The following is a 14,342-nucleotide window of genomic DNA, read 5'->3' as shown; positions in this document are numbered from 1 at the left end:
TTCCTAAACCATCCTTCAGAGCATTTTCCCCTCGATCCAGAATCCAATTTAAGATCATATATTTCTTTAATCTGGAACAGTTTTTCAGCCTTTCCTTGACAGACACATTCTTAACATACCAAGCTCACATACCAGATACGCACAGGAATGATCTCCCATTCTTTCAATCTTGCTGTAGGAGACTCTTGTTACTGCCAGCTAGTGAACGGTAGGTGGCGTTAGACACAGCGCATAACCCTGTATAACCAACCATCTCACAGAAATCAGAGGTATGCATTATTACTATCTGCATTTTACATGTAGGGAAACTGAAGCACAGAACAGTTAATGTAAGGTGTCCAAAGTTGCACAGCTAGTAGAAGGCTATGTGCTGTGTATTTTTATCATAGTAATAATAATTAACCTTTTATGTGTACAAAGATGATTACAGGTTACAGGTGGGACATCAGGCGTTCCTATGGAGAAGGCAAGACAGAAAGCATCATCATCACCATCTTCAACCTCATCTTATACATGACTGCCTTGACACGCAGAGAGGTTACTTCAGGCTGGCTTGTAAGTGAGGAGCAGGGTCCAGGACAGGAATTCTGAGGCATCCCCTGCAATGTCCTATCAGGAAAGGCCAGCATGGTTCAAGATCCAGAGATTCATCCCACTTCACAAGTGTTGGCCCCTCCAAATGGTCTTCGCTGGGTTGGAGAGAGAAAAATCCTGGCAGACAGCAGTCCAGTAGCATGTCGGGGAGACCCCTCCCCAATTCACACCCCGACCATCGAGCTGGTGCATTCTGGTGGTGCCCTAGGTGGAGGCCCCTCCGAGGGGCTGGCTGAACTCAGAGTTGTGTCCTGCAGAACTCAGCCTACTCCAGGCCAGGCAGCGAGGCAGCCCAGCTGAGGAGCACAGGGCACATGTGAGAAGACAGTGCACTTGCAGGAGGTAGGGGGGAACTCTGTGGCTTTGGAGACATCATGCTCTGGGATTCTGATTTGGCAGCCTCTTAGGTTAACAATAATCATCCTGAAGGGCTCTTTGTAGATTAATGAGAAAATTCCAGTTAAGTGTCCAGCTCAGAGTAGGTGCCCAAAAATGTGAATGTCCCTCTGTTCCCTTCTCCATATCCCTCCTGAGCTCATCATTTCATTTTTTTATAGTAATCTCTAGATGAAACACATATGGATTATTCTTTATTTGGTGGATTATTTCCAGCAAATGTTCCATTTCAGGTTGACTCCCCTGCCACTCAGGATGTATCAGGACAAGTCAGGATGAACTCAAGTAAACACTAGCCACTTTTAATATTTAATAAAACCATCTATTATCAGAAAGGTAATTTGCTATTGCTTTGAGAAAGTAAATTCCAACGCACTTCAGACCTAGGGTTTAACGGCATTTTGCTTTTGCCATTTAAGATTATTTATATATGTTTCCTCCATTAGCAGGGCTACATGAGGGCCAATTATAATGCCTTTTATAAAATTCAAAACACGTTTTTCATGTATTATAATTATTTTATCCTATATCATCTCACCTGCAAGTATATCTGTCAAAATACTTAGAAATTGGTTCACGCTCTTAAATGAACTTGCTGTGGCTTGATCTTGGTATCTATTATGTGGACAGGATAGCTGCCATCATGCATGTGGCTTGAGCAGAGTCATCTAAATCTGACTCAACATAGCCCAGTATTCAGCTGATTATTTGTTTCAAATATATAAATCCTTTTGCATACAGCTAATGGCAAAGAGTAGAGGCTTGCCTTAGCAAGGAACACACAAAGCCACCGGGCTGACTTCGGTGTCAGGAATTCCTTTTAAGAAACAGATGGGGCACTTACCTGGTGGCACAGAGGTTAAGAATCCACCTGCCAATGCAGGAGACACGGGTTTGAGCCCTGGTCCGGGAAGATCCCACATGCCTTGGAGCAACTAAGCCCGTGCGCTACAACTACTGAGCCTGCACTCCAGAGCCCATGAGCCACAACTACTGAGCCTGCTCGCCTAGAGCCTGTGCTCTGCAACAGGAGAAGCCACCGCAATGAGAAGCCTGCGCACCGCAACAAAGAGTAGCCCCCACTCGCCACAACTAGAGAAAGCCTGTGTGCAGCAACGAAGACCCAACACAGCCAAAAATAAATAAATAAATAATTTAAAAAAAAAAAAAAGAAACAGAGGGGAGTACAACTGAAACTAACACAACATTGTAAATCGACTATACTCCAATAAAATTTTTTTTTAAAAAAGGCTACACACAGCATGATTCTATCTGACCTCATCATTTTAACCCAGCAAGTATCAAGGCCATCACTGTGCCAGCATGAAAAATATAATAGTTGAAATAAGGAGCACATTATATAAATATATATATACATATATATATATCTACACACACATATATATAATAGCTGAAATGAGAGCATAATAGATGGAATATAGCTAAAACATGAATTAGAAAATCAGAAGAGCAAATTAAAGAACTCTTTAAAAAACAGAAAATATAAAATAAAGCTATAAGATATGGATAAGAAAAATATTAACACTCAGTTAACTAGAGTTCTGGGAGAAAAAGACACACACACAAATTGAGAGGAAGAACCATTTGAATAAATCGTGGCGATCAATCTCCCAGGATTGAAGGGAAGCCAGAGTGGCTGGACCAGCACAAGTAAAGAGAAAAGGGAGACAATCTTTGCGGGGTATTACAGGCCCTGTTGAAGAGTTGTCGAGTTGGTTGGTTGGTTTTGTTGTGTGTGGGGGAGGGGGACTTGCATTTTTTTATTATGTTTTAATTGACGTATAATACAATCCACTCTTTGTTTTGGGGGCCAAACCTGGCCAGGACATTATAAGAAAGAAAAATTACAAGACAAGATCTCTCATGAACACAGATACGAAAATCCCAAGAGAATCCAATTATTTATTAAAATGATCATAACCATGAGGTCATTTTTTTCCAGGGAGAATACAGGTTGATTTAAAATAAGAAAATCAATCAATATAGTTCACCAAATTAACAGAATAATGGAGGAAAACTACATGATCACTTCAATCGATAAGGAAAAAGCATCTGATAAAATTTAAGTTGGTATTTGATAAAGATACTCCAAAAACTAAGGGAAAAAAAATCCCTAGAGCTAACATTACAATTCATAGTGAAATATATAGACTCTTTTCAGAAAATAGTAACAAAGTTTTTGAAAGTTGCAGTAGTAGGAATTCCTTGAATATCATGAAATAAGTCTTGTATCTGTAGCCAAATTTCTAAGAGTCTCCCTTCACATAGTCTTAGATTCCAGTGTGAATCATTTTTGTCTCCTGAAAGAAAACGGGTGATGGAGGCAGAAGGCTGCTCTAAGGCACCTGCCTCACAAAATGTAGTCTATACTGGAGGAATGGGAGGAGTGCTGATAGGAGGATGACTTTTCCCAGGCCTCCCTAGAGATTTGTCTCCCTATGTAGAGGAAGATGTGGCTGCAACTTTTCTGAAATATTTCTGAGAGGTGTTTCTTGAACTTCTCACCCATGAACGCATAGATAATAGGGTTCACACAGCAGTGGGTGAAGGAAATGGTTTCTGTGACATGGGTGGCATAGACCAACCGCTGGCTCATGACGCATCCATCCAAGATGTGCATGTTGTGCAGGGAAGTAAGGAAAAGTACTACATTGAACGGGACCCAGAAGAGTAAAGAGAAAACCACCACAACGAGCACGAGCTTGATGGTCTTGGTCTTGTTGTGGCTCTGGCAACTCTTCAGCTGGTGCAGGATGCTAATGTAGCAGAACATAAGGATGGTGAATGGGATCAACAGGCCTAAGATATTCATTTCAAAGTGGATGAAGATCTTCCACTTCAGCGTCTCTTGATTGTAATACAAATAACACTGTAGAACACCATCATCAGAGTCTTCTTGGTAAAATACTAGTAATGGGCTGGTGGCCACGAAGGCAATCAGCCACATTGCCAGACTCAGGGCTATGCCCATTCTGGTCGTCCTCACTTTCATGGCATATACAGCACGGACAACTGCCAGGTACCTGTCCACACTCATGAGGGTGACAAAGAACATGCTGCTAAAGAAGCCAATGTAATAAAAGCCAGAGACCACCTTGCACATTACAGTCCCAAACACCCACTGGTCCAGCTGATAGTGGGTCTGAAAGGGGAAGGTGAAGACAAAAAGCAAGTCAGACAGGGCCAGGTTCAAGAGGTATATGTCTGTGATGCTCCTCAGCTTCTTGCAGGTGACAAGGACCAGGATGACCAGGCTGTTTCCCAGAAGACCAAATACAAACAGGAGGCAGTAAAAGACGGCAAGAAGCAACTTGCTATCTCTTTGGATAAGTTCCCCATCGCAGGGGCTTGAGATGATATCAGGATAGTAGTAGTCAGTTATTGTCACATTGGGCTCAAGTGTATAATCCATCAAGGCAGGAAGACTTGGCTACAGAGGCACCTAAGAGAGATTCATTTAACAATATTTTTATTTAAAAGTATGGATTGAATTGTGCCTCTCGCCCCTCCCAAGTTCATGTGTTGAAGCTCTAAAGCCCTGTTATGGTCTAACTGTGTCCTTCCATAATTTGTATGTTGAAACCCTACCCCCATTTTGACGGTATTAGGAGGTGGAGCCTTTGCAAAGTGATTGGATTAGGTGAGGTCATAAGGGTGGAGCCCTCATGAATGGGATGAGTGCCCTTGTAAGAATCACAGGAGAGCTTGCTTCCTCTCTCTGCTCTAGGGTTTGTGAGGATACAATGGGAATTTGGCAGTTTGCAATCTGGAAGAGGGCTCTCACCAGAACCTGACTGTTCTGGTACCTTGATCTTGGACTTCCCAGACTCTAGAACTGTGAGAAATAAATTTGTTGTTTGTCAGCCACCCAGTCTATGGTATTCTGTTATAAGAGCCCAAACTGACCAAGACACTCCCAATGTCACTATATTTGGAGACAGGCCATTAAGGAGGTAATTTAGGTTAAATGAGATCATCAGATGGGACCCTAATCCAATCGGACTGGTGTCCTTGTAAGATGAGGACAAAGTGTGAAGGCAGCCCAAGAGGCTCTCACCAGAAATCCAATTTGTTAGCACCTTGCTCTTGGACTTCTAGCCTCCAGAACTGTGAGAAAATAAATCCCTGTCATTTAAGCCACCCAGCCTGTGACATTTTGTGATGGCAGCTTAAACAGACTAATACAGGGGCTACGTGGGACCTCTCTGCCTTTTCTACCCAAATTTTCAAATTTTCTGTAAACTTAAAACTTCTCTAAAAAGTACAGCTTATTAGCACTTTTTAAAAGCTGAAAACTGCCTGGGCTGACTAATACAGAGGGGTTGTGTGGGATAAGAAAAGCCAAAATTTGCAAAGAAAACTTAAATACCTATGGCTGACTAATACAGAGGGGTTGTGTGGGATAAGAAAAGCCAAAATTTGCAAAGAAAACTTAAATACCTATAGTTCTACCCCTCAGAATTAGCAACTGCTAGCATACTGCCATATTTGCTTTTGATTCTTTTCCTTTTCCTCCCTTCCTTCCTTCTGCAATGGAGATAAAGTGAAAGGAAGACTCAACATTTAAAACATGATCATTCTCTTATATTCAGGAAAGACGCATATGCCCTTTTTGGCCAACTGCAGCAATGGCGAAGTTCAGCCGCTTTTCATGTGCTTCAATGGCGACTCGAATCAACCTCTTGAAATCCCTTTCCTGCAATTCTGCCTTGTTTTCAAGCCCCTTTCGATGACTTTCCTAAAGCCATTTTTCGACGATAGGTATCATTTACAACCCTGCAGGTTTGTGAATTGCAGTACCCCTGACCTCCATTTTTTTTTTTTTTTTTTTTTTTTTGCGGTACGTGGGCCTCTCCCTGCTGCGGCTTCTCCCGTTGTGGAGCACAGGTTCCGGACGCGCAGGCTCAGCAGCCGTGGCTCACAGGCGCAGCTGCTCCGCGGCATGTGGGATCCTCCCGGACCGGGGCATGAACCCGTGTCCCCTGCATCAGCAGGCGGACTCTCAACCACCGCGCCACCAGGGAAGCCCCTGACCTCCATTTTTTAACTTGCTTTTGTAGGAACTGGCCCCAAAAACAGCAGGATTGCTGCAAGCCCTAATCTGATTCCAGGGGCAAGCTGAGCCTTTGGTCAATTCGTCTTCTTGATTGGAAATTAGAGTGACATGTGCCTGTCCAAACACCTAGGGCTTGTTTCTCATTGGTTTCCCCCCTTCCCCTTCATCCTCCGGACAAATTCCAAGCTGTTCGAAACAGGATGTTGAAGGTGCGCATTCTCCAAGTGGGGAGATTGTTAGGAAAGAGGCCGGTGGGGAGAATGCGAGCACCAGGAAATGAGGAGATGAGGCAACTTTTCCACACTCTTCCTGATCAGACGATGTACCATCCCCTGGGTGTCCCATACATGTTTCAGCGGTAGGACAGTTCCCCTGCACCTGGAGTTTTGGGACCCATGGAATGGGGGGCAGGCAGTATTACTCTTAAGTGGCTACATTTGCTGACCCATCCTCACCAATTCTCTCAGCCCCACCAGTGCCCAGCCTTAGGTCTCATCCAGATGTGGTTTTAGTGTGGTCAATCCTGGTTGCATCACACCCCCTGAATGTATTTTGTAAGTATTTATCTGTCTCTCACTGTGTTTGATTTTTTTTTTTAATTTTCTTTATAATGGGGTATAGCTGATTTTCAATGCTCTGTTTCTTGCTGCTGTACATCCACTTACAGAGAGACATTAATAAATTCGTTTCAGAAAACAAACAAACAAAAACATGATCATTCTCCTCAAACTGATATTTATATTCAAGGCAATTTCAACCTAAACTTATTATTTTCCCAAGGCATTTGATTATTGAACATTCAGACATCCCTATCCACTATGCCACATTTCTATAACTTGAAATGCCAAGCAAGTTAGCCATTTAAAAAATATTAATTTCACTATGTATGCAAAATAGATTTTAAAATAGTTTCTGAAGTACGGAGGTGGGTCTTTTTTTATGTGGCCAGCAACTTTCAAAACAACAGTCTCCCCTCCTACATCTTCCTCCCTACTTGTCTTTTACAGTTATTTTTAAAAACAATTTCCATTTCATGGTCCTTCTCTTCTCTCCTAAGATCCTGGACTATGAGGAGGTCTTCAACTCATTTTCTTCCCCAGATCCTTCCTACTGACGCCCACTCCACACTTCGCCCGTGCTCTTTTATCCTTAAAATCTGTGGAAAGTATTAGCAAGCTCTACCATTTATCACAGTGGACCAGGAATTTTAGATGCATCACCTCATTTATTCCTCTTGAATCCCTATGAAGCAGGCACTAATATCTCCTTTCTATTCCTGCAGTTACGATCATACCGAATCTCAGCTTCTGTCCAGTGCCTGAAGTTACACAGAGGGTGAGAGATTAGAGCCAGGACTCAAAAACCACATCTGTCTACTCCAATCCTTGTTCTTTTCCATATTTCTCTATTTCGTGTGTTTAAAGAAAAAAAAAAAGAGTAAAAAGCTCTTACCTTTTAGAATCTAGACAACCTGACTTCCAAGTTCTAGATTAGTTTGTAGCAGAGTAAACTTGGACTTGTTTTTCAAACTGAGTTTCAGGTTCCCCTCTGTGGAAGGGGGCTAAGAATGCTTTTCAGGGGTTGGTGGGACGTGCCTGAAGTCATTGAAGTTAGCATCTAGTTGGGGATGAACGTTTGCCTGCCAGCTTTGTTCCTTGAGAACAATACCCACATGTCTTCCCGTTATCTCACAGATGCACTGTACACAGCAAATGGACAGACTCCTCCCCAGATGCCTGGTGACAGGAGGGATCTTTTCTTATCCACCTTCCCACTCTTGGAGGGGCTTTGACACCCTCCTAGCATCCTGCAGAGAAAAGTGGCATGGCTTTCTTTCCTCCACCAGAGCCACAGACAGCTATTAAGATATATGCAGGGTTTGTAAACTCTGGGGATATGCAAAGAAAAAAAAAAGTCACCTCTTGTGCCAGATTTCTGAAGTCACGGTGTTCCCTTTGCCTGCCCCCAGGGACATAAAACTGTCCCTGCTTCATACATCCTTCTTCCCCAAGGATGCTTAGTAATACATACCTTAATTAGAGCCTTCTTTCCAGAGGTTTTCAGTGTTGCTAATTCCCTTTTCTCAGAGTCTGCGCTGTCATGTGTTCTGCTCAGACGAGAACAGCTCCTCTGCAGGTATCTTATCTGTGGTGAGTGGCAGAATAGGTGTGGGTCTACTATCGCACCCTGCAGTGATTTAAAAAGTTTAAAAAAATGATCTCATATAGAGAACAAACTAGTGGTTACCAATGGGGAGAGGCAAGTGGGGAGGGGCAATGTAGGGGTAGGGAATTAAGAGGTATGAACTCTTAGGTATAAAATAAGCTACAAGGATATCATGTACACATGGAGAATACAGCCAATATTTTATAATAACTATAAATGGAGTCTAACTTTTAAAAATTGTGAATCACTATAGTGTACACCTGTGATACGTAATATTGTACATCAACTATACTTCTTTTTTAAAAAAATGCTTAAAAATCATATATAGTGACAGCACACACACAAAAACTAAAAATTAAAAAATAGATCTCACCAAAGAACACATACAGATGGCAAATTAGCATGTGATAAAACATTATTTCACTAGGGAATTGTACATTAAAGCAACAGTGAGTTACTGCCACACACTTGTGATGTCGAAGAATGGCTAAAATCAAAACACCAAATGCCGGAGAGGGAGAAGATTAAGAGGAGCTCTCATTTATCGCTCATGGAAATGCAAACTGGTATAATCACTTTGGAAGACAGTTTGGTAATTTTTTATAAAGCTAGAATAGGCTTACCATATAATCCAGTAATCATGCTCCTGATTTTTACCCAAATGAGTTGAAAACATATCCACACAGAAACCTGAGCATGGCTATTTATAGCATCTTTATTTATAATTGTCAAAAATTGGAATTGACCAAGATGCCCTTCCATAGATGAATGGATAAACAAACTGTGGTAATGTATATAATGGCATGTTATTCAGTGATTTTAGAAAACCAGCTATCAAGCCACAAATAGAAGTCTTAAGTGTATATTGTTAAGTGAAAGAAGCCTGTATGAAAAGGCTACATGCCATATGACTCCAACGATAGGACATTTTGGAAAAGGCAAAACGATTGAGACAGTAAATGATCAGTGGTTGTCTGGGGTTCAGGGGCAGGGGGATGATTCTTCCAATCCAAGAGCACGAGATATCGTTCCATTTCTTTGAATCATCTTCAATTTCCTTCATCAGTGTTTTATAGTTTTCAGAGTATACGTCTTTCACCTTCTTGGTTAAAGTTTATTCCTAAGTGTTTGGTTTATTTTTGTGGTACGCGGGCCTCTCACTGCTGTGGCCTCTCCCGTTGCGGAGCACAGGCTCCAGACGTGCAGGCTCAGTGGCCATGGCTCACGGGCCCAGCCGCTCCACAGCATGTGGGATCTTCCCGGACCGGGGCACGAACCCATGTCCCCTGCATCGGCAGGCGGACTCTCAACCACTGCGCCACCAGGAAAGCCTCTTTCCTAGGTGTTTTTTTAATGCAATTTTAAATGGTAATTTTTTAAACTTTCTCTTTCTGATATTTCATTCTTCGTGTGTAGAAACGCAACAGATTCTTCCTTACGGTGGCAAGAAAAGGTGTTTCAGGAACAGAATTGTGAAGTGATGAACACATGGTTTATTTCTGCTGGTTGAGACCAGGCCAGTGGGATAAGTTCGGTCATCTGCATGGAAGAGAGTCTCTTGCCTCAATATCGAGAGGCAAGAACCTAACTGGGCCTGACAAAACCAGACCAACTTGGTTAACTTACACAAAGGTCTACAGCCACAAACACCTTTACTGTGGGGTTCAGGCTGTCCCAGGAAGGCAACAGAGAAAGGGGGCCCATCCCTCTGGCTTTTGTGGTCCAACAGATAACAAGTGACAAACTCTCCCCACCTGCCAATCATAGGTGCTCATCACCCTCCAATGAGGAGCGGGAAGTGAGGAGAGAGGTGGAACCAGAGCTGTCCTTTCCAATACTGCTCCCCCTCCTGGAGGGATGTCAAAGTTCCTCGTGGAAACACAAGGCGCGAGGTAAGAATTCTCACATGCAGATGACGCCCATCACTGTTACACTTCAACTTCTTTCTTTAGATGCAATTTAGAATGCTTATGTACTCCTGTATGCCTTGTTTCATGACCTCTACATCCAATCTCTTTTGTCTGCAATCTCATCTCATAGAAATATCTGCTGGTGCCTGAGTTCATATCTAAGTAACTCCCCTCACCCACATCATTTACATGCTGATGCAGTTTGGGGAAAACCTCAGATCTTTTATAAGAGTTTTGTATGTGATAAGCAAAGATCAATGGTTCACAGAAAGTGAGACTCAGGGCCCACAGATATTGCTGATTCACATCACAAGGGCGGGAACTATGATACCTGTTTCACCTGAAGTTGTGGAAGGAGCCGTGGACCTTTCCCCAGCTCAGCCAAGCAGGCCTAAGGGACTTGGTGGAATTCTCCCAAAGCCGAATTCCAGGATGGGCTAGAATGACAGCATGGGACTTGGCGCAGATGTCCTTGCTTTATGCAGGGTAACTGAGTAGGGGCTGAGGGAAGTCAGGGGGAGTGGGCTGGCCTCCATCCTGCATGTTTCCTCAACTCCACAAAACTGGGCCACTTGGTAGAGGCCAAGTTTGACTGAGTGACTTGACTTGGGAAGAGGTGATTCTGGGGCTCATTTATACACCAAGGAGTCTTTACTATGAGATTGCATTTAGGGTCCACTTGGATAATTCAGGATAATCTCCCTATCTTAAGATCCTTGACCTAATGACATCTGCAAAGACCCTTTTTCCAAATAAGGTTACTTTTACAAATTCCAGAGATTAGGACTTGACATCTTTGGGTGGCCTTTATTCAAATTACTATACCCTGGCTCTAAAGACACAGACTGTGACAGAGTTAAAGAGGAGCCTTCGTTCCTCACCTTTGGGCACACGGCAGGGATCCTAGCATCCTAGAAGAAGGTACCAAACTACACAGACAAGGTCATGTAAGGCCCCCAGAATCAATGGTCTTTCCAAGTCCACCTTCTGTTGCACGGAAACATTCACCAGGTTCTGGAAGGAATACCCTCAGGGATGGACATTTTTTTAAAAAAACGTTTGACAGAGGTAAGAGAAAGAATTTACATTCTCTAGGACACAGAAATGCTAGATTGGATCTACCAGAGAAGTCCCATGTAAGTCTACCAGAGAAGTCCCATGTAAGTCCAACTCTGTCATGTCCCTCCAAGAATCCAGAAGACTTCCCTTCACCTCAGAATGAAAAACATTGATGAAGGAAACCCCGAAATTCTTATAAAGTGCTGTGCTGGGGACTGACTATAGTTGAAATGGGCTCACAGCACCACAGTCAGTGGGGACAGTAAGAGCCTGGGGTGTTGAGGCAGGACAGCTAACTACTGCCGTTGTTAGGGCAGAGTGTGGGGTGGGCAAGCTAATCACAGATTGGGACAACACGTTGGGCCAATGTCTCTGGCTAAGTGGGTTAATCATGGGATTCATGGGAACAAACTAACAGGCAGTTACAGATATTTTGCTTGATTTGCGCATCCAAGGAAATTGATCTGGCAAAGAGATCTAGCCTTAGCTTCATGTTACAGATGCAATCATGCAGTCCCCAGATGTGCACCAGCACAGAGTCAGAACTCCTTTAAAGACAGGAAAGATGGGAGGACATCTTCCGAAATGTGAGTTATCTTCCTAGATATCTGACAACCTTGGACAGCTGGTTCCCCTTGAGCCTCCTTTGCTATCAGAAGCAGCTCCACCTCCTCTGGCAGACTAGGCTAGCCTCCTCTCACTTTAAGATCTTACAATAACCTCCTCAGAGGCAGTTACCTTGCAATAGGATATCAATTCTCCGCTTGACAAATAATAGATCACAGCATCTTCTATCTCCTTTCCTCCAAAATGAAAAGAAAGAAAAGACTGTGTTTAAGTCAACTCTCAGTGTAAATGCATAAATTAGTACTATCACATATACTTGCCATAGAGCATTGGGCAGAAAGTGACCTCAGGTCATCAAACCTAACTCTTTCTTTATAAATGGGAATATTAAGCCCAGAAAGGAAGTAACTCCCCACAAAAACACTCAGTAAGTTGGTGGTTGAGCCAGAGACAGAACTCAGGTCTTCTGAAGCATAGCCTAGGGTTCTTTTCACATGACACTGTATTTTAAAAATTCTCATGTGATAGTATTACAGAGTTGTGGATAAAACTAGGGGGAATCTTTTTGGGTTTTCTACTTTTTCCAACTATAAGTCCACCCATGATTTTCAGGGTACAAAAGCATTTGCTTAACAAAAAGTGGTAGGCAGAAACCTGAGTTTAATAAAAGCATATGTGTTATTGATAATAAAGCCAGTTTATCAGAAACTTTTTTGCCATCTATATAATTTAATTTTCCACATAGATTACCCCCCCCAAAAGCTACAATAAATAGATTTTTTTTCTTACTGCTAAATATTTATTTCCTGTATAAGAGTGGTCAGGAACATTGCCTGCATACAATCAAAGGTACAACTGCAATATTGCTTTGAAGTGTTGAACATGGAGACACATGTGTGGTTAATAGTATAATATATGTACTTTTAGTTGCATTTTCAGGAAACTTATGCTATATTGTATGCATGACCTGATTAGACTTCTTAGCCTGTAACAGGGTTCTTTATTCCAGAATTTACCTTCTACTAACATTTTTGGTTTTCTTCAACACTACAAACACTTACTGAGGACCTAGCATATTCCCAGCACTGCTCTAGTCATTAGAAGAGATAAAAAGGTGAAATTATATGATTCCCCCCTTTAGGGGTTTAGCAGACAATGGTACTTTCATCACAGGAGTCCCAGGAGGTAACGGCTCTCTGAAGAATGATGAATAATGAAAGGAAAAAGTCATTGTGAAAACTATGTAGAAATCCAGGAAAATCTTTATGATTAGAAAAGCAGATTAAGGTGGCATATATGCTACGTTTGTCTGTGCCAAGACACGGATGGATGTGATCATATTCTAGAATGAAACAAGCAGAAATTAAAGTCAAATATTAGACTGTTCTTTATTTTGAAAGTTTTCTTTAATAATGATATGTTGTCGGGACTTCCCTGGTGGTCCATTGGTTAAGAATCCGTCTTGCGACGCAGGGGATGCCGGTTCGATCCCTGGTCAGGGAACTAAGATCCCACATGCCACGGGGCAAATAAGCCTGTGCGCCACAACTAAAGAGCCTGCGTGCCACAACTAAAGAGCCCATGAGCTCTGGAGGCTGCGTGCCACTACTACAGAGCCCATGCACTCTGGAGCCCGAGCACTCTGGCTGCAACTAATAAGCCGCACGTTCTGGAGCCCGCACGCCACAACTAGAGAGAAGACTGCGCACTGCAATGAAAGATCCCATGTGCTGAAACTAAGACCCAATGCAGCCAATAAATAAATAAATAAATATTTTAAAAATAATATGTTGTCTTTTCAATAATAAGTTTTTAGGAAATAGAAAGTGGCTATCAGTGACAAATTTAAAGCAGGTAAGTTTCCATTTTGTAACTGATTAAGTTGTAGGTTAATTTACTAATCCACACTTGGAATTCTCCCAATGACAAAAAGCATCTACATGACAAGAAGTCGTATACAAGGCAAGTCTGAGTTTATCATTATTAAGCATATGTTGGGGAGAAAAACAGTTTCCTCTACTCTCTTAGGCTCAGTAATTGAAGGTCTATAAATTAAACTAACAAAAGACAGATTAAGAGGAGAAAAGGCATAATTTTTATTAATGTTTAGGTGCATGGGTGTTCACAGGAAAGGAGTGAAACTCAAAGAAGCAGTTAGACTTGGGGGCTTATGTACCATTTTAACAAAGGAAAGGAGGTTTGGGCTTCAAAGGATGATAAATTGTGGTAAAGTGACAAGGAAATATGTGAGAGAACTAATAGAAGATAAGAGCTATTTTAATAAGGTCTGTTTATGCAAACTAAACTTGGTGCCAACTTCTTATCTTTGATAATAAGAGGCACTTTTCGTTTTCTGGTACAGAGTGGGCACCTTTCTCAAAGGGAAATGTATGCCCTGATTTTGGTATACGAGGGAAGGGCAGAGAACTCTTCCTGTATTGATTGATTCTCAGTTGCCTTTAACTGAAAATAATCCTTATACTAAAGTAGCATATTTTGGGGTGGCATATTCTGACTTCACTTAATAATATCTCCATTTTGTGAGTACCCCTCATGAGTCAGCCATAGCTTAT

At 42.2% G+C, this 14,342-nt stretch overlaps 1 protein-coding gene across 1 annotated transcript; it reads right to left on the bottom strand.

Moving 5' to 3' along the window:
• Nucleotides 1-3,361: 3,361 nt before the first annotated feature.
• Nucleotides 3,362-4,423, bottom strand: CCR8 (C-C motif chemokine receptor 8). The gene has a single exon (XM_065886157.1). It carries the CDS (start codon nt 4,421-4,423, stop codon nt 3,362-3,364), a length of 1,062 nt encoding a protein of 353 aa, XP_065742229.1.
• Between the last annotated feature and the right edge of the window lie 9,919 nt (nt 4,424-14,342).

This window comes from Phocoena phocoena, chromosome 10, assembly GCF_963924675.1.
Source record: "Phocoena phocoena chromosome 10, mPhoPho1.1, whole genome shotgun sequence".
In the NCBI taxonomy this organism is placed as follows: Eukaryota; Metazoa; Chordata; class Mammalia; order Artiodactyla; family Phocoenidae; genus Phocoena; species Phocoena phocoena.
This window is presented reverse-complemented; position numbering and strand designations above follow the sequence as displayed.

Bases quoted from the DNA above. Each gene is read 5' to 3' on its own strand.
- CCR8 (XM_065886157.1), bottom strand. From the start codon at position 4,423: ATGGATTATACACTTGAGCCCAATGTGACAATAACTGACTACTACTAT.